Source organism: Trachurus trachurus (genome assembly GCF_905171665.1).
Source record: "Trachurus trachurus genome assembly, chromosome: 6".
Classification (NCBI taxonomy): Eukaryota; Metazoa; Chordata; class Actinopteri; order Carangiformes; family Carangidae; genus Trachurus; species Trachurus trachurus.
Genome location: NC_139897.1, coordinates 5,316,162 through 5,337,407, shown reverse-complemented (window position 1 = coordinate 5,337,407; position 21,246 = coordinate 5,316,162). Strand labels below are relative to the sequence as shown.

The 21,246-nt window shown below is 44.6% G+C and overlaps 1 protein-coding gene across 1 annotated transcript; it reads right to left on the bottom strand.

Moving 5' to 3' along the window:
* Positions 1-476: 476 nt before the first annotated feature.
* Positions 477-19,286, bottom strand: hsd17b12a (hydroxysteroid (17-beta) dehydrogenase 12a; the record flags this gene model as incomplete). The annotated part of the gene is made up of 11 exons (XM_083973320.1): positions 477-617; positions 1,506-1,655; positions 2,319-2,384; positions 2,569-2,650; positions 3,533-3,567; positions 3,998-4,042; positions 4,218-4,282; positions 5,006-5,113; positions 6,607-6,682; positions 7,772-7,818; positions 19,109-19,286. 11 exons carry the CDS (start codon positions 19,284-19,286, stop codon positions 477-479), a joined length of 993 nt encoding a protein of 330 aa, XP_083829446.1.
* Between the last annotated feature and the right edge of the window lie 1,960 nt (positions 19,287-21,246).

Genomic DNA, 21,246 nt, shown 5'->3' with positions numbered 1-21,246 from the left:
TACCTCAATGATTTGTAAACAGGACAAGTTTGAAAGCTAGTGTTAAAGGGTCCTTTGGTGTTCAAACACACATATAATAAATAATTTTACATGTTTGTATATCGTATAAAAAAAATTGCCCACCACCATTGTCCACTGCTTACAACAGCAGGGTAACAAATCACTCATCTTTTAGCTGTGTAAATTCCACCATCAGTGTCAGTGACAATAAATATGTCCTTTGCCAAGAGCAGCATTTTACTATCTTTTCAGCTCCTGCCTTCTTTGGCTGTTTCTCCCCAGACAACTCACATCAGGCCAGACTGCCATGTTAAACCCAAAGTCATACAAATGCTACGATGTGCAACTTTACTGAAAAAGCACAGAGGGTGAAATCTCAGGTAACCCTGGAGGATCGATCATACGGGCTCAAAACACCATCTCCAAACGCTGAGCAGGACAGTGTGTGGCTGCCTGCTGAATGGTCGGCCGTCTTCCTAGTCGCTCTTCAAACTGGTTCCGTTCTTCTGCTCCCGCAGCTTCCTCCTGTGCAGGTACCCAGTACGCTGCAGACGGTTCATCCGGGCTCCAAAGAAGATAACGAGGTTGCTAGGCACAAGCTTGGTGGTCACCCAGCCCTGTGAGATAAACAGGACAAAAAGGTGTGTGGGTATACTGTTCAGGCTTATATCCTTTAGGTAGGAAATAAAAGGTTTGGCTGCAAGATGACGCTTTCTCAAGGCATCTTCCATATCAATTAAAAGGGATATTTTAACATTTTGGCGAATTCGCGACTCGGATTTCCCTCATCAAATACAAAATCCAAAACGCTCTCGTAGACAAGTTGTGACCTGCACGTTCACCACGCTATGAAATAACAATGGAACGTTACGAGACGGAGTTGTTTTCGAGCCAAATTCTTAACTGGAACTACATTCCAGACACGGCTTCTTGGCAGCGTGATTTCAAAAGCACAAGTAGTTCTGAGTGTTTGCTTCATGTGTCATAATGTTACATAATTATACATTATTTCATAGCGTGGTGAATGTGCAGGTCACAACTTGTGTTTTGGAGTTGTTGGATTGTGTATTTAGTTTGATGAGGGCAACGTGGAAATACCGTGCAGCTCCGTTGCGTTAGTTAAGCAGCTAGCGTCTCTGCCACACCGATCTAAAAACAGCTTGCACCGATAATTAAAGGTAATGAACCTACTCCTAAAACTATAGGGATTACGGCAATAGGCCAATTTGCCAAAATGTTGAAATATATGTATAGGCTATATATGTAGGCTATTTTATAGCTGCATAGCTCCTAAAACACTAACCAGGGATAAAAGATACAATCCATACTTTAAAAGAATCACAACCACAGGTTTATGCAAAAGCAACAGACAAAAATGAATCCAGGATATTGTATTGCAACTGATTTCACATGGCTCAGTGTCAAGTCTGATTCACCATAACTGATAACATTTAACTTCACGTGTTGTTTTCCCATGCAGAGTTTGAATTTTTTCCACTTCTTACCATAACAGCGTGGGGGAAGTATCCGTTGGTCTGGCTCTGCAGACCCACAGTGTTGAGCTCAGCTGCCACATAGCGCTCTGGGGTGGGCTTGTCCAGGGTGGGCTTCCTGATACGAGTCATCTTAGTGGCCACAAAGAAGGGCAGCACACTCTGCAGAAAACAAAAAAAACGTATGAAGTGAGCTCTCGGGTTAGTTTAAAGACTGCAGACTCACAGGACAAAAAGTAAAGTTGTAAGAGCATTTAAATGACATCAGGCGATGTGTCCTGCTGAGAGACTGACCACTGTTAAAGTGCATGGTGAAACGTGTAGGTTAAAATGCGCAAAGAGTTTGCTGTGAACTGCTCTGCTGACTGGGGTTATCAGGTGAAAACAAGGTTTGCTGAGGTGAAACTGTAGTACACAGTCCAACCACAAGGTGGCACATGAGTGAATACAACAGAGGGCGCTAAAAACAGAATAAGCAGGCCTGATGTGGAACAACTTGTTTTTTGAAAAATGCCTATGCTGGTAAAACAGGTAAAAATGGCATCATTTGTGAATATGTATTGATCACATTGATTGAGAACAAAAAGTTAAATTATACTGTGTAGAATTCAAAAGCATCAACTGAACACATTTCATATCAACAACAAATGTTCATGTTCATCACCATCATCATCATGTCTTCCACTCATTTCCTCTTGAAGTGTAGTGCACAGTTTTTGTCAGAGAAAGAAGGTTCTCAAGGCTCACAGGTCAGACCACCTCCATGCCAAAAAGTGTTGCAACCAAAAACCTTCAATGCTTCAACCAGACAAGCCCCAAACTCACCTGAATGATGATGCCCTGGCGCCTGTACTCCTCCTGAAGGCCACGAGAGAAGAAATCCACAAAGGCCTACACACACACACACACAGAAGGAGGCAAGAGTGAGATTTAACATGTCATTGTGTAAAACATTGGGTCTGTTATCAACAGCCAGAGGAAATAAACAGATAAACACCAATATTATAATAAAACTCTATTTCCAGGGAGAAATGTTTGACAGAATGACAAATGTCCAGATGTGACAGACACACACCTTTGTGGAAGAGTAGACTGTGAGCAGAGGGACAGGGTACATGCCACTGGCAGAGGAGATGTTCAGGATAACACCTTTGGATCTGAGAAAAAGACAAGGAAGAGTTATGACAAGAGTTTTGCCTCATTGTCTGATACTGAGGCGATACCCACAGCTGGATCAGTGACTACTGCTTTCACAACGAAAAAATTAAACTCATCCATTTTATGTCAGATGTTTTGAAGTGGAAGTGGTAAAAAAATCACCACAGAAAAGCTTCATTGATCAGCTGAAGTTTCGTTAAATCAAGACAGGCTCAGTTTCAGTGCAGCTGCCATAACACTGATCAATAACCACAGGGTTTTCCTCAAGATGTGAAGCACCGACTGCACATGTTTCCTCTCAGCTCTCCTCAGAGCCTCATTCACCCTCCACATCCACTAACTTCCACTGTGGGAATCTTGTGTCCATACACATTAAGCACACTGACAAAGTCATGATCCCCCCCCCCCCACTCCACATACACACACACAAAAAACGTGTGGTAGTGGTCGTGTGGGTTGCCATGGCAGCCTGTTGCTGCAGTGATGTAGTGGAGCGACGCTATAGCCTCACACGGCACTAAATGTGCCTGCGCTGCTATTGGCCCACAGGAGTCACATGGGAACAGAGCAGCCAATGGGGTGGGAAGAGCACTTTGTGTGAATTGAAAGCTTGTCAGCCTTGCGAACAAAGGAGGAGAGGGAAACAGAGATGCAGTGATGGAGAGGGCTTGGGGAGGATTTCTTCTGCCCCTTCTTAATAAATAAATTAAAAAAAAGAGTTGTTTATGAACATTCGTTTCCAAAACATCCCTCTTCAAAATACAAGAAGATTTGTTTAATTTCGAGATGGGTGGTGCAGCTGAGCCACAATCCCTCATTCACGACACTGATGTTTGACTGCAGTCATGTCGCAAAACATGGAAGCCTATCATTTAACTCACCTCTCAGCCATTCTGGGCAGCACCAGGCGGGTCATCTGAAAGAACAACACCACCACAAGCTCAGTTAGCACCAACCATCACAAATACGAGGACAAAACTCTTGGAGGAGAACAGAGGGAGACTGGGAAATAGTTTTATAAAATAAATAAAAAGACTAAAAGTAGGAGGGAGGGAGAGAGAAACGGGCAGAGACCGACGGAGAGAGAGAGTTGCGTGGGTGGCGAGTACAGACAGCGTTGGTGTAGTCCACCGTTGCTTTGGGAACAACTGAGACACTGCAGGTACCATGGTAGAAACAGCAGAAGAGGAAAAGAACAAAATAAAAAGGGAGGGAAGTAAGGAGGAAAAGTAAAAAAAACAAAAAAAAAACACATGGATCAACTTTAAACAAACACTTGGTACGTGATGGAAATATGTAAATGTCCAATCACATCTGAGGAGAAGTCTATACAGAGCAGGACTCACCTGACACACTGAGGTAATGTTGACGTTGATCATGTTTGTGATGAACTGAAACAGAGAAAGCACCAGTCAGCCAAACACTCACATAGAAGATGATGTGTTAAAACACAGAAGGCTGCAGATGTGGGACATAAGACAAAGAAGCTTTTTTCGAAAATGACCATTTCATTTGCAAAAGAGGACTTCCATCAGCAGATAAAGAGTAACAAGAAGTCAAACTCACATTGTCCAGATCAGGAATGTGGAGGTAGTACTCAGGGTAGGGGTAAGACACACCAACATTGTTGACTAAAAGACAAAAGAAAAAAGACAGACATTATTCTATTGTTTTCTTTCCAAAAAACAAAACAAAAAACCTGCTTCTGAATAACTCAGACTAGCTGAATGTTCTACCACAAAGTGGCAGCAAAAGCAAACAAGATAGAGACAGGCATTTAGTGCACACTACACACAGCCACACCTTACAACCAGTAGAGCACAACTGGTAAAAAAAAAAAAAAAAAAGGACAAGCAGCTCCTTAAATGTTCCAATAGAAAGTACAATATGAACTCAAAGACTACACATTACACAAACAGCTGAAATGACATCAAGTTGTATAAGCTTGTTGAATGCAAAACTGTAATGCAAATTTAAAAACCAAAAGAAACATTTTTCCTAATGGTGAAAAATGGCAGTTAAAATGTCTAAAAGTCATTTGATCCATCTTTAAGTCATACATTTAATCACTTAGACAAGACGAGTGAAGCAAACACAATGTATCTCAAACTAACTGAACAGACATGACATATCAAAACATGCATTCTTCACTAATAAAGTGAAGAGTGCATCTTGTACTGCTGCTAAACTCTCCACAGGACTTCATTCCTCTCGGTTTACTACACTGCAGCATCCATTCAAAGCATCAGTGTGTAGACGACTCCTTTAAGTCATCACTAGACGAACAGGAGGGCTGAATGTCCTCACTGTCCTGGTTTTGAAGGGTTAGAAGAAGAAAAAAAAACAGCTCTTACCAAGAACACCGATCTCTAGACTGGCCAGACCCGCCTCGATCTTGGAGTAGATGTCCGACCTGCCAAAGTCTACCGCAATGGTCCTGGTCTCTACTTTAAACTGCTCCTCTGAGGAAAAAAAAAGAGAAACAAGTGCCCATTAAGTCTAAGTCCACAATCATATTGGTGCAGGGTGATAAACAAGAGATGTGTTTTAAACTGTGGGAAACAAAGTGACACTGCACAGCTTGCACAAGAAGAATATCAGGGAGGGCATTCATTGTGTCACAAGTGGGCCAATGCGTTGTGAAAAACCTCATTACAACAGAGCAATCCCCTGTTTCAGAGCCCTGGACCCATTCAAATCAAAGCAGCATGGAACCAGTCACTGTCAGGATCCAACTGAAGAGGGCACTGCATACCAGCAAACCAGCCACGCAACCGTCTCCCCCTCCCCCTGGCCCCCCACACTCCTCCCTCCACTCCCTCGTCATGTTTGACGCGCCTGCTGCAATTAGAATTTATTGTCCAAAGACTCGTTTAGCTGATAGGTGGCGGAGGGAGAGGGAGTTATAAGAGGAAAAATTCCTGGGATGTGCCTCGGTACAGACCAGCAGTGTGTCAGAGAGTGAGATGAGGTGAGATGAGGGGAAAAGGGGGGGGGGGGGGGGGGGATGAGGTGAGGTGAGTAAATTGAATTTAAAAAACAAACACGAAAAATTAAAGAGGGGATTATGAATTGGAGCCTCTCTAAAAGAATCTGAACTGGATATAGATTTCAAAGTCATCACAACCTCCGAGTGAGCGTCAAAGACAAAATAAGATGTGGTGGCAAAGACGCAGATACACGAAGACTGGAGTTGCCAAATTGGAGCAGTAATTTAGGGTTGCCAAGTAGGTGCGTTCAAGAGTCAATGAGAAATGAGATGGCTGCGTATAGGAGAGGGAGGAGAAACGTTTACAACAATAAAATCATAGGTGGGTCAGGGTGGGTTGCCCGGCTACACATGGAGTACCAGGGTGGTTTTTGTCAGACTAATCGTGAGAGAGGAGTGCCAGAATTTGGCACGCCGCACCCCGCTCGTGACTACCCATCAGCCCCCTCTGTGGACTTGAAGCATGACAGGGGAAATTGCGCTGTGGGAGACGTCAGAGACAGATGGAAAGAGAGTGAGTCGGGGGAGAGGGCACTATTTGAACAAGGGGGGCAGGAAGGAGGAGGGGGGGGGCATTCACCATTCAGTCTCTGTTCAGATCTGGAGACAGGCCAGGGAAGAGGAGGGGAGGATAAAAAAAAAAAGTTTGCTTTCATACGGTCGCTTGTTTACTTGAATGAGGAGCCTGATTTGTGTCTAACAAATGTATCAAAGATGAAGAAGCCAGTCCAAGAGCACCAGAACTCAAACGTCTTTGAAAATGGACGTCTACCCTCATCTTACTTCAGTCCACAACATATTTTCCATCTTTATTGACAATATTTTTTAACTGCTTACACTGAGGCCCTGTTATCAAGGACTGGGAAACCCTGTAGCCACGTTCTCATCAGCTCATGCACTGTGCTCTTAACCCCTAACATACTTCCATAATGCTGTGGAGATAAACACACTTTTATAGACACTTACCAAGTGACCTGGCCACATCGTCCAGCTTGTCCTGTGAACGACTGATCAACATCATGGCAAATCCACGACGGGCCAGCTGGAAAGAGAAAAACAAAGGCTTAGCCAATCTCCATCATATAAGAAAGGCTGATGACAGTATCCAAGATCCAGCTTCTCTGTCCAGAGCAGCCACTCCATGAAGTTAAGACTTAAAGTCATTGTGCTTCGGCACTGGATCACATGACTGAGAGTGGACTTGTTTTTTTGCATGTGTAAACACACTTGCGCTCACTTTAATTGAAACATGCTCGAGAGAGACTTGAGTATCTCGCACCTGTCTTGTGAATGTGGTCAGTCATGCTTTTCCCTTGTTATGTGTACTAGAGCCGCAACAATTAATTGATTAATCGAACAATAATGGATTATTAAATTAATCGTCAACTATTCTGATAATCGAATAATCCATTTGAGTAGTTTTTTTTAGAAAACAAGTCAAAATTCTCTGATTTCAGCTTCTTAAATGTGAATATTTCTGGTTTCTTTGTTCCTTTATGACAATAGACTGATTCTCTATTTGGTTTGTGGACAAAACAAGACGTATAAGGACGTCATCTTGTGGTTTGAGAAACATTTTTCAGCATTTTATTGACCAAACTACTAATTGATTAATCGTTTAAATATTCAACCGTCCTAATGTGTATATTAAATCCTAAACTGAGCAGGTTTGATCTTGTGGGCACGCTACAGGGAAACTGACCAAATCTACCGCACGTTGCAGGACTGATACATGTGAAACAGCTTTTATCTACCTAACTAGACAAAGTCTGTCTTGGTAAAGCGGTGGCCTGTCGTTGCGTGACCAGCGGCTAGCCCCACTGTAGCAGCAACAGTATGAGTCAAAGGCCCAGCATCACTACATTATACAGCCAGCACACCCACACTAGTATAGGCCCAACACGTGGCAGGGTAGCCCCTATTCAACGTGTGCTTGTTACCTTCCTATGAGCTCTGGTTGAAGTGTGTGTGTGTGTGGGGGGTGGGGACTCTCTTCCATGTTAATAGGCCTGTAAGGGCTCTCCCCTACCATGGCCTATGAATGAAAACTGTGTGCACGTCTGTCTGTGTATGCATGAGTCACAACTTTCCTGTTAAAGAAATGAAATAAATAAGGGTCCAGAAGCCTCACCTCCTCCGCATAGGATTTCCCGATTCCATCCGTGGCTCCTGTCACAACTGGGGAGACAGAAAGTAGAGAAATAGGTCAGCAGAGTTGGGGTCAAGTCAACTTCTAGTTCACCTAGTAAGGGAGCAGATGCCTTTTTTTCTTTTTTTTTAAAGTGCCTAAAAGTAAAAGAAAGAGGGGGGAAAAAACGACAAACTGGTTCATCTTCCCTGAGAAATGATGATCTGATTGAAACCATGGGATTACTCTGACCCAACTTAATATCCACAACACACTGTGGCACAATACTTCACTCAGAGTTTCTCTTATCTTTACATCAACTGACAGTTACAGATAGAACTAAACTAACAACACGCACACAATGTGATATTCTTTTCTCAGTGGCCTACGAGTCGACACACCTAAACTTCAGGTTTGACTGCTACCAGTTCTCATAGTAAATAATAACTAAGTAAAAATATGAAGCCAAGCCCTTTCGACTTTATTGGTGACAAGACAGAACAGTTCATACGAAGCAAATCACTTGGTGGACACACCCTGCTATTCAGGAAAGCCTTTCTCTGAGCTCCACGACAATGTTTTCTATTGTATGAAATGCCTGCTGGGTGTCCGAGTGCACATAGTGGGGGCTGCATATAGCTCTGGAGCAGAGATGCATATAATACCAGCCGAGACGGTATAGATAGCGGTTAAATCACAAAGGCTGAGTTGCAAAGACAACAAAAGGGGATGGAGATTGTGCAGAGGTGGAGATATGATTTAGATGAAAGCAGAGCAGAGATTGGAAACAGTATAGGATTCACAAAGCCTCCAACACCCACTGACACCTCAGCTGATTGTCAAGATCATGATTAGGGTTTCTTGCACACAAAACACAGCATTGAATCACTTATCAGTTTTGTATACTCACAAATCTGACTGATAATAGTTAATTCAAGTGTATCTGTAGTTTAGACAAAGGATGGAAGGGGGGCGATGGTAGCGAAGGCAGTTTGGTGACGGCAGAGGAACGAGGGAGCACAACAAAGGACGGCGTGAGGAGGGCCGAGAGAGGAGCTGATGTTCTTCTTGTGTTCAGAGTTCTCCTCACCTTGTCAAGCCAGCAGGGCTATTTTTAAACCCTCACTGCCCATCAACCCCTGCCCCTGCTTGACTGACAGAGGATGGGGGGGTTGGATGGATGGAAAGAGGGAGGGAGAAAAAAAAAAGGTACTATGTAGAAAAAAAAGACACAAAGAAGTGGTGGTGATGGGGAATTGGCTGCACACATGGACACACACAGTTGTGCATATTGTTGGCAAGGCTGGATGAAAGATTAATGGAGGTAGAGGACATTCTCTAGCAAAGAGCTGGAGAGCAGGAAAAAGACAAGATGAGAGAGAGGGGATGCAGAGAGGAGGGAGCGATGACGAACATGGAGCAGGAGAAAGGAGGGTGAAGTGGGGTAGGGAGGGAGGAGGCGGCGGTGGTGGTGGTAGGGGGAGAAGAGGGGGGGTGGTGAGGAGGGATCCTGGAGGTGGCTAAAAATAGAACTGGAGCAAAGCAAGAGAACGAATGAGTGAAGGAGAAAGAGACAGAATAGAGATGGCAGAGCAGGGGAGAGGAGGGGAGAGGAGGGGGGTGGTGGGGACAAGGGAGTGAATGAGAGAAGAGGAGAGAGAAAGCGTGAGAGAGAGAAGCACAAAGTCAAAAGTGAAAAGAGAGCAGAATCCCCGGTTATATTTAAACCCCCCGCGTTACGAATCAAACGCTCCGTGGCAGAAAAGCCTCAATGGGAGCGGGCCGTACCAAATCAGGCTCTGGTTGCAGATGCAGGTGGGGACGAACAGAGGCACTAGGAGGTTACATTCACTGCAAAGTAAAATGGCTGAGGGGGGCGAGAGGGGGGGGGGGGCAGCAACCACCTTGACATCAAATCAGCATTTTGTGAGATTATATATATGCTGGAAATATTACATTACCGCCGTTACATTTCCCTGTACGTCCATTTTTCCTGAAACCTGTTTTCAGACAACTATTGTGCAGGTTTTGGAGTTTATCCGAGTGTATTGAACTCAATGCAGAGGGAGAACTTGAAAACATGGAGGGGCATTACAAGGTTGCAGGGTGGGAAGCTTTCGGAGACATCCTCACACCAACAAGTGCTACAAGTCCTGACTAACGAGAAGAAGAGCATTTTGTTCCTGGAAGGGGGGCCCACGGCACCTTTGAGGAACAACTGACAGGTCACGTCAGCTAAAACAAAGAATTTGAACATGTCCTTAATAAAAAACAAAGTGGAGCTTCACTGCTCTGACAACATTCCAGTCAAAATGGATAATGACTGCACAGCACAGAAAGGCCGCCGGGACGCATGCCGTTCCCCTGCGTGACTGAGTTTCAGGTGCAGACAGCTGCACCTGCATGTGAGAAGGAGTTATGTACCTAAACACACGTAGAGCATCGCTGGCCTTTGACCTCCGAGATGAGAGAAACCAATTATGCATTATGTACTCAGACTGCATGTACAGCATCACCTCTTGAACTTGAACATGACAGTCGAGAACATGCACTTGACTGCGTGCTACGTGACAGACTGCACATGTTTTCAGGCTTACATGTGCCGGGCATTCTCAGAATACTGAGCAAGAAGCATCAGTCCCCGTCCGAAAGTCACAGACTGTGACAGGTCACCTTTTCCCTATTTGTGCTGTTAGCGGACATACTGTACTCTATTTAGTAAAAACATCATTAAAAATAATCTTATTTTGTGTGCAAATTCCAAACTCTGCCTCCTCAGATCCTTCAGTATGAATGAAAGGCCATAAATAAGAATGTATTCTTAATGATCTGCCTGGTTAAATAAAGGTTAAATAATAATAAAAAATGTTTGAGTTGTTTAGACAGAAGAAATAATTTAACAAAGAAAAGTAGACTACATTACTGAAACGGTGCAACAGAATTCAAATGAAAAGGTGTAAAACTGAACTATGGAAAAGGGAGAATGTTTGGTGGATGGAAAGTGGGGGGGGTACAGAATAAACAAATAATCCCTCCCATGCATCCGCTTTAAAGGCAAACATGTTTAATTCCCTTTTCTTTTTACCCAGATAAGGTCCGACATGATCACTTCTATCAGGACACTCAACATCAAATTGTAATTTTCCACTGTGCATTCAGCAGCAAACCCCTCACCCAGCCCCCCATACACACACCCCTCCCCAATCCTTGTGCTGCACTTATGAATGACTACACTCCTCCCACCCATTATATAATAGTACCATTTTCTCAATAAATGTTGTCTAGGGAGTGAGCCAAAGTGAAGTCTGTTTATATGTGTAATGGAGGGAGGGTGGTGGGGATGGGGGGTGGAGGGGTATAGTGGGATGAGGACACGGAGTTCTTCTCCAGTCTTGAGACATTTTCTTTTCAGTTGCCACTATACCCATCATTAGTGCAGCAAATACCCAAACCATAAGAGCAGACAATATTCAGAGTGCAGTGTCACAGACAGAAGTCACCTGTTCATCTCTGCCACTCAACATTGTTTAAAACTCCCCAGTTCAATCCAGACTCACAGCCCAGTGCTCCCAGCAGGACTTAATTCCATTCACGTAAGTAATGCATTACTGTGTGTGCGCGTGTGCATGTATCTGTGGCACACACACACGCGCGGCGCATGCCATGTAACAAAAAGATTCTACGCAAGCAAGCACGTGAACGACAGCAGCGCTTGTGACGCTCAGAGAAGACGCAGGCTCGCGGGAACATCAGAGGATGAATGTGTGTTGATGGGGCAACCGCGTAAGAGCCGTGATGCGCTCAGCGGAGGAAACACGGAGATTTGAGAGACACATGTCATGTGTGAATCCATGCATGTATGTGTGCATGTGTGTTGGAGGAAGAAGAGGAGGAGGAAGAGGGAGGGGAGGAGGTGGGGATGTGTGCACCGCTGCATCTCATTCAGATAAAGCGCCACAGAATCTGGTGCACCACCGTGCCGGCCTGACGGGGGCGCGTTTGCACCGCCATCTCGGCCGCGCTTAGTGCTGCACATCACGTCCAGAGGTACTGACATCCCCCAGCCTTTTCTGTCTCCCTCCCTCCCTCTCCCTCTCTCTCCCTCTCCCTCTCCATCCTCAGCAGTGGAGCAGCCCCTGCCGCTGCCTGCTCACTATTCCGAGGGTCTAAAAAAAGCAGCAGGAGGAGTAAAAATAGCAGCGCGCCAGCACTGCCTCGTCTGGGAGCTGCCTGCCTGCCGCAGCACCTGAATACCAACAAGATACCCCACCACCATCACAATCACCACGACGACCAAGCTGCTGCTGCTGCTGCTGCATCCTCAGCCCTCCACCTAAACACCACAGGAGATGTGATGAGCAGAGGAAAAAGAAGCCCCATCTCCTGACACTGATGGAGAATCTTAGATTTACACTATGGTGGACTGCATGAGAGGGCGCGTGTGTGAGGATGAGCAGCGCCTAATAAAAAAAAAGGAAATCTTTATGAATATGTAGGTTCAGATTTCTGTTTATTGGCTGGTTATCCCCTCTTGAGGTGAAGTGTGTGGTAAAATAAGCACATCTGGTGTAGGGGTGGTCTTAACTAGGCTACTAGTTAGCCACAGGGGTGAGGTGTTTTTTTTTATTTTTTTTTTAAATAAAATAAAATAAAAACTTCCTATGCATGCAAAGAGAGCGCGACAGGACTAAAATGCCCCCACCCCACCCACACACCTCCCCCACCACCACCAAATCCCCAATTAAGATTCTCAGTGAGGAGAGACTGCGGTCCTTGTATGCCCCGCTCTTGTTACGTACTGTTATGTAATCTGTCGCACCCCAAACTCGCCTATCAACGAGCAGCCCCTCCCACCTCAGAGGGAGAGGGAGAGAGAAAAAAAAAGATAGGAGGGAGGATTGCAGCAGAAGATCCAACACCCCCCCACCCAACACACACACACAACCCGCCTACCTTCTGCATTCAAACACACATACACACGCGCGCGATGCTTTAAATAGCAGGGGAGAGAAGTCACATGGGTAATATAGTCGACGAAAATAAAGCTTGATCGGGCCGGAGGGGAGGGAGAGAGGGAGGGAGGAGGGAGAGAGGAGAAGGGGGGAGTGAGAGACAGAAAAAGAGAACATGTAGCTACTTCAGTGCGGCCCAAGATAGAAGCGGCATCTATATTTGGGTACGGAGCAAAAAATAGTCTCGCGCCCCCTCCCTCCTTCCCCACAACTATTTGGACTGAGACGAGGTGATTTTTAATTCATTTATTTATTTATTTATTTATTTATTTATTTATTTTTTGCGCAGGAAACAAACTTCACTGTTTGTCCGTGTGCTGCTGAGAACAGAGTGTACTGTGTGGAGCAGGGGCGGGTCCAGAGTATTTTCTGGTGGGGGACACAGGGGGCAACAAGAGTGAATTTGGGGGGACCACCCAAAAGTAACAAAAATTAAGGCTGCCACTGATCGCGTCTTGATTATTTATAATGTACAGTTACACACTGTTTACAGTCTTGTCTTGTCTACGTCTTCATTTTGCTTTTATTGGCCACACTGAATCTTTCACATTGTAAGGAAGATGCCTATGACATTTTCATTTTCCACTTGTCAATATTAAAATTCTGGTCAATCAATAATCAACTCTATCTTGCAAATGGGAAGTCTTAGCAGAACACAAAAAAATCTCACAGTGAACAGAAATATCTTGTACTCTTAGCCAGTAGTTAGACAGCTCAACTTTTCTTTATTTACTTTACAACTCTAGACAGAGTTGATTAAGAGCCTTAGTCAGAAGTTAGTGCTTGTAGCTCAGCTTTACACAGTGACTGACATTGGCACAAGTCAATGACCATTGGGGGGCAAACAGGGTGGCCAATCAGATTGCAGGGGGGGCAGGTGCCCCCCTGTGCCACCATGGAAGATCCGCCCCTGGTGTGGAGGTTTCATATCAGACAAAGCCTGCAGCAGGTGATTTCATTTCATTAGTGGAATCACCTGCTGGACTCTGGTGCTGCAACTTTAAAAACCTGTGAGTTGCAAGACGGGAAATACTTGTTGATATGACAAAAAATTGGCAGATGTCCCATCAATGTATTTACAGATTACTTTAAACAGTGGATGATGTTCTAAAACATGCCATCACCAAAAATACAAAAACACAATGTACCATGATTATGTCTCTAATGTTTCTGAACATTTCATTCAGCAGGAGCTTTGTCTACAATCAAATCACATGAACCCCCAGGCCAGCCAGAGTTTAACCCAAACTCAAAAGAATGAAGAAAAGCTTGCACACTGCGAGGGCTCCTATAAGTATAGCTCGAAACGTTGTCACTATTAAATTATACTTATAGGAGCCCTTGCAGTGTGCAAGCTTTTCTTAATTTTTTCAGTCTTATTTTTTAGCTCTGCACCTGCACACAGTGTTGTTTATGGATGTGCGTGCGTTTCTGCTACTTTGCTTTAACCCAAACTGAAACATTTCCCTATTGTTTATTATCATTCTAATGAAAACTCTGATGCGTCTTCTTATCAAGTATGTAGGACTATACATGAACCCTGACGCACCAACCATCTTACATCACCTGTGCTCATCCAACACATGCCGCTCAGGTGAGGGATGTTGCTTTTTACAAAGGTTAGCCAATGTGTTAGAACATTACTTAACACATTCTTTGTCCTCGAAGCACTCACACCGAGCCAAAACTTCAAAGTCTGTTTCAACAGATACTCACACTGCTCTGGCATGTTAGACCGCAACCAACGTAAAAGGTGTGACAAAAAGCTAATAAACCAATAACTAAAAAATGCTGGCTGTCCAGTGTTTTTTTAAAAAGGGACATAACTGCACTTGATTGAAGACATAGCCAAGCCGAAAAACTGGTTAAACTTAAGTTGAACAAGTGCATGGTAAAAAAAAAAAGAAAAGAAAAATACACAACATGCAAATAACCATCACAACCATCATTAGTTGGTGTGTCTTTAAACCATCATTGGTTGGACACAAACAAAATGAAGAACACTTTAGGTTTTGAGGAATTCTGATATTCCTTCAACAAATCATTAAAAAAAAAAACCAAAACTATAAGCAGCATCCTTTTACTATTTTATATTGCATAAAAAAATAGAAATGGAAAATTGCAAAAGGTACTACTGTAGATGCTGAAGTACAAAATTTAAATTGATGACTGCTTTGCTCATTGACAAAATCATGTCAGCACTGGTCATTATTGGGGTTAGTGGGCAAACAAATGGACATGAGAGAGGGACACTGATGGAGACTGTGAGAGAAGTAAAACTGGGGGAAAGAACAACATGCTCTGATGAAGATGGTACTGTACAAAGAGTGCCAGATATAGAGAAACAAACACACACATGCACACACAGGCTGGAGAGCTGAGTGCAATGTAGAGAGGGAAGGAGGGAGGGAGGGGGGATTGAGAAGAGCTTGAAATGAGGGAGATGCAGAGGATTTTTCCTCTCTCTCTCTTTTCCCAGCATCCCTGGCTCTGGCACGTGTCACAGAGCGTGTTCATCACATGAACAGCAGTGTTCCCTCTCTTTCTCCCTCTCCCCGCCCACACACACACATAAATACACATGCGCACACACACAAAGCACTAGGGGGAAGCACATTCACAAGGATGAACAAGTGGAGACCCTGCCTCAGTTGAATAAATTTCATTCACATATGTGCATTTTCCTTACCATGAATGGAACCTATTGCCTATTCATAAAAAACACACGCTGAAAGTTATTCTGGGATAATAATTAACGCTGCCCTGTATCTCTTAGCTGCTTCCAGCCCTCACTGATAGACCGGCGTTCTCCACAGCCAAATCAAACTCAACATTTCTTGCATAAGTGCTGACCCAAGTCTTTGTCACTCTTGTGCTGTAATGATGAATGGCTGCATCTTTCTTATATAATAGGACCATTTTCTCAATAAACTCTAACGTCAGAGGTTGGGAGGGGGGGCATGGTCATGATGATGTTGGGAGGAGCTTGTCACATCACCCCCACCCCAACACACACTTTAAAAAAAAGAAAAGGAAGATCCTTTTGGTCTAATTTATTTCACTATAATACAATTTTACACACCATACACACATGCACACACAGACAGACACACAAGCTCCCTTATATAATACGGGATGCTGGGGGCTAGGAGTGGAGGAGGGAGCACAGAGGAGAAAACTGAGCACTACTACACATTAGAGTGAAAAGCTGCTCCGCTGGAAATGAAAGCACGAATACTGAACACTGCAACATAAATCTGCTACAATACCATGAAACACTTGAAGGGTCTTTTTCAGTCTAAAAGACTGAATATGTAATCAAAAGCTGAATTCCTGCACACTGCTAAAACTGTATCTTTGGAATCTCCATTTCTTCAGGTGCATCCTTTAGTCTGAGTATTTTTTTGAAAAGATAAAAACCTTTTCTTTTAGTCGTGATATTAAGAAAAAGAAGAGGAGAAAAACTGAGCTGCAGACATGCACCAGGCTGGCAGGAGGAAGGGAGGCTGTGAGAGTGTATGTGTATATGCACAGTGCAGCACAGGCTGGGGAAGCCACTTTGTCTCATGCTGCAGTGCCCCTGTTCTGCCACAAGGAGTCCCATCCACTAAGGGGAACACCAGTCACTGGCAGAGAAACTCCAGAGAAATCCCTGCTCTTGCTCTGCATACAAAAGCTGCAGAGCTCCGGCACAGACACGAAGGCGCCCAGAGATGATGTGGAAGCACTGAAACGCGTCCCCAAAGCAAAGAAACCAAAACTAACACTACATACAAGCAAAATGTCCCAATGCTGCAAGAGAAGTCTTATCTGATCCAGTAAATTCTAGAGGTTACTAAACTTACACAAACCTGTCTGACCAGGAAATACCAGCCGTCTCTGCAGAGTCTGTCTCTAGAGAGCATGGGAGTCTAGGGATGTTTTCCCATGCATGTCATAAAATGGTATGCTTTATCACACAAAGTCTGTAACAGGTAAGTTCAATGACCTAATCCAACTACTATTTCTACTACGCATTTCAAATGAAACAATCTTCATGCACAGCTACTTTCTTTAAAAAAAAAAAAAAAAAAAAGTTAGAACATTTCAACCTCTCACTTTACAAGTTTACATGACAGTATTTGGCATTTAAGAATAGCCTACTGTAAGTTTTGTGCTCTAGCCTGGCATATTATAACTGCACATATAAATAGTGGATTTAAGAGAACCCAGTCTCCAAAGCAGCAACACTACAACACAACAGAACTTAACATACAGTATCACACTCCTGTTGTTTAGTGTCCATTAATATAAAAAGCAATACAAAGCCTACAGTCAATAGTTGGAGGAAGTTGTGTGCTATACTTGTTGCAACAGGTGGACCCTGTTCTTGGTGAAAGGAGGGAGCAGCAGCACTTGACGCAAGTGCATGTGCATCAAATCACGCCACCTCCCAACCTGGCCGGACCTGCACATCTGGTAAAACCAGCCGAGGAGGACACCTCATCCCGAGTGCACCTCACGAGCCCCCGCCACCCCTCCCTCCCCCACCACGCCGTTCGCCTCCTGTCCTCCTGTCCCTTTGCTGTGATTGAAAATGAGCTTCAGAGTCTTGACATGACTGAACTCGTGACAGAAACCAGCTCGAGGGAGCGGCGTGAGATTAATAACGATTTTAAAGAATAATCGAGAGATCTGCATTTAATGAGCAATACGAATCTTTTCTAAAAAAAAAAATAAAAAAAAAAAAAAAAGAAAGAAAAAAGAAAAACTGCTGCCTAAGCATCTCCCACACTTTAAAATCCGACTGAAAAGACAAAATATCACACGACTTTGGCTATTGTATAACAGAAAACTGCACCGAGGAAGCATTTCTGGTCACTAGGAGTGAAAGAAGGGAACCTCTTAGAGCTGGGCTGGTGAAGGTGGGGAGGGCTGTGTGGGGGTGGTGGTATGGGGTGGGGGGGATCACAATTTCTATATGACCAATGGATGACGAAGCGAGGAACAAGCGCATGACTCATCGGTGTGCACCGGTATTCCTCCGCATATTTCTGGAGTATCACTAAAATAAACATGTACATTAGTCATTCCTAAAGGCACCCCACCTTTGCGTCATGCCTTTGGTTTCCTGACGTACAGGGCATCAATTAAACACCCCATTTATGAAAGATGAAGGGGGGAAAATGACGATTTCGAGGCAAAGTGCGTCACAGTGCAGAGATAAACAAATAGGTTCAATATATTGATATATAAAAACGACAAGAATTTGATCTATGTGGATCGCCTGTTTTTTTTTTCTTTCTTCCTTTTTTGGGGGGTGAAGAGAAAGCAAGGGGGTGGGGTTATCAACCCATCCCGATGCAACTGTGAGCGCTCGGCAAATTGCGCAGCAAGAGGCTCCAGACGCAGCAGTCTTCGTCAAATAGGAGACTGGAGAAGTGGGTCAAGCCATGGCAGGGCGATTCCTATGAGACTAGTCGCTACAAAACCAAAATACACTTCGATCTGACCGGTAACTCGCTCCTGCTCAGACAAGCACGTTTAAAAAGTGCAATTCAGAGAGTCTGATTCCAATTAATGGCATTTTAATGTCGTCTAGCAGTATATAGGGCAAACGGAGTGGGACAGGTAGGGCAATGTGACATGAGAGAACGGTGAGCCAGGAACCGTCGACAGCACCAAAAGCAGGACAAAAACACCGCCTGAGTGGATTCATATACAAACTAATTAAGACGCGGGGCGAACTGTTGGAACTACAACAATGAGACATTTTTTAAAGTCTAAAAGCTTTGAATATTATCTGGATGTAGGTCACGTTTTGATTGAGCATATGGGTTTGTCCTACATCATGCGGATGGGCTAAAGTGGTTCAGTAGTGCGCTGGCTGAGAGCTCACCCACATAAAACAGCTCTGTGAAAAGTGCGCATAGCCTGCGCAATTTGGCTCCTGGCTCACCAATGTGGGGCATCCCCCCTCACCACCCCCCACCCCCTACCGCTCCAAGTGTGGCTTCAAAACGCTGATTGGAGCCCCTGGCAAGCAGACGGTGCTGTGTTTGACGCCAGAAAGAAACCAATTGAGCTAATAAGGACCATTATATTGTCAGTCAAACAGCTGCTTACCTGTGACTGTTACGCAACACCAGAATTAAACCACAGAGAGAGAGAGAGGGAAAAAATAATAAAACGCACCAGAATGCAGCCCCTTCTTTGTGCCAAAGTGAAGTTTGAGCTCAAATAAGCCCCCACACTCTGGGGCTCGTCGACTCCACCTGCCCTACCTACCCCCCCTGAGCTGCCCCCTTCATGACCGTGATGGCGTGAAAACTGATCTGAACCAACTTACCTGCCCATTTGCCCAGCTTCGGAGAGAGTAGCTGCCCATTTCCCAAGACCCAGATCCTGAAGCCTGAGAGCAGCCTGTAGAGCAGCCACAGCGCCAGGGAGGCCACAGTTAATGCGCCGACCCAGAAGAGAGGCGTCTCGGCCCTGCGGAACATCTCCTCAGCGTTCATCCACTTCATGGCAGCGGCTCTCGGTGACTCGGCGGCGTGTGTGTGAGAGTGTGTATGTGGAGACCTCAATTTTTTAGGCAATGTGCTCTAATTTCCAAGCCACAACGTGAGAGAGAGTCCCTTTATAAGGAGGTTGTAGCATCACACACACACTCCCCCAACTCCCCCAACACTTGTCTAGCCTGATTTAAAGCGCACCGCCCACCTCTTGCTCCTTATTGGCTGCGGTGGCTGTCTCTCGGCTGATCCGTCCCACCGGTTGGTGCATTTGCATCTCAATCAAGCGCACGGCTATGCCCCCCCATTCATTCGATTTTATGTATGAAGCAGGTTGGGTCAAAAGGGAGACCGGGATGAGCGGCGATTGGGCAAACATTACGGCAGCTCCCATCCGGGCTCTGTCATTGGCTCTCGCAAGAACAGGTTTGTCAGTTTCAGTCAGGATTATGAAACCCTCCAAACCCACGCTTTCGAAAAAAAACTGCCCATACCACTTTATGAATGAAAGGACGCTCTCATTGGTGAGGAACTGTGCGCGTCCTCCCGCCCCCTCCGTTTGCAGCCAGTTTGTTGGTTAAAGTGATGCCAGTCTGTGAGGTCAGCCCCCTCCCACCTAGATGTGACTCATTCGTCTATTTTAGGTATTCAGTCTGCATCATCCTGCTGGTAACCGCTGAAAAATGTAGCGGGGCATCCTGGCGCATACATCCACCCGTGTTGCACCATATACACGCTTCCACGCATGCTGCAACACTCATGGTACATGCTTCGCCGATAGAAAGGAGAAAAAACTACAATTCCCAACCCCAACAGCTCGCCTTTCAGACTCTCGCGAGATTACCCCACATAGTAGTAAGTTCCCCCTTCCAAAACACTAAGGAAGCAGCGATGAGATGTGATGTGTGTTACATAAACACTGACACAGACATGTGTTGTTTTTTGTCGTTTTATTTCATTGTGTCCTTTTCCCATACAATCCCCACATGGATAAAACAGTCCTGGCTCCATGCTGCAACACAACACAACTGTCACGATCCTCCCGAGCAGTGTGAGCTCTCACTGCGACCCAGAAAGGCTGCTGGCATCAGTTCCCAACCACCACCATGCGCTCTCTCCCTCTCTCCCCTCTCCCTTTCCTCACTCTCTGTCACACATACACAAACACACACACCTAACTAAACATGAAATCCTGACAAACCGAGGCTGTGTGGCACAAAGTAAAGCCTGTCATGTACTCTGCAGATTAGCAGGAGTAGGAAACAGTGTGTGCACGTTGACAGTCGTCACGCAGCCGCTCGCATTCTTTGACACAAGTGGAGGGATCCGAGTCAGCGTGGCACCGCGAGGAAGGCAGCAGGAGCAGCAGACTCGGGAACAGTTTCAAACTGGATGGAATGAAATGTATCACTGACCAAATGTTTCTCAGTCACATAGGTATACAAAAAAAACCTAAAAAAAAAAAAAAACTAAACAAACAAACAAACAAACATAAAGGCCTATACAGTATATTTAAGAAAATGTCACATCCAGAATCACACAACAATCCTCAGACTGAATTGAGGCATAATTGCACAGACTATATTACACATTCATCTGCAAATAAATAAACATTTATCAATTTACAGGATCCACGTGGATATTTTCCCAGTAATTTTAACATTAAAAGAGCAAAATACATAGCATTTAAATGTAGTAACACAGCCAGCACAATGACAAAAAGGGGGCCTTAAAGTATCTTTGAATTAATAATATTAAAATGAAAAATAATTGTAGCCTACATATGACAGACACAGAGACACACACTTTGGCACGTTTGTGTGAGTCCTCGTTCACGTATCGGTACCGGAGTCCCTGCAGCCCAACAGCTGGAAACAAGAGAGAAAATGCGGATTTAGTTGTGCATAAGAAAAAAAAGAGAGAGAAAAAATCTCTAGGTGTTTGTATGATCTGCAGAGAAAACACAAAAATA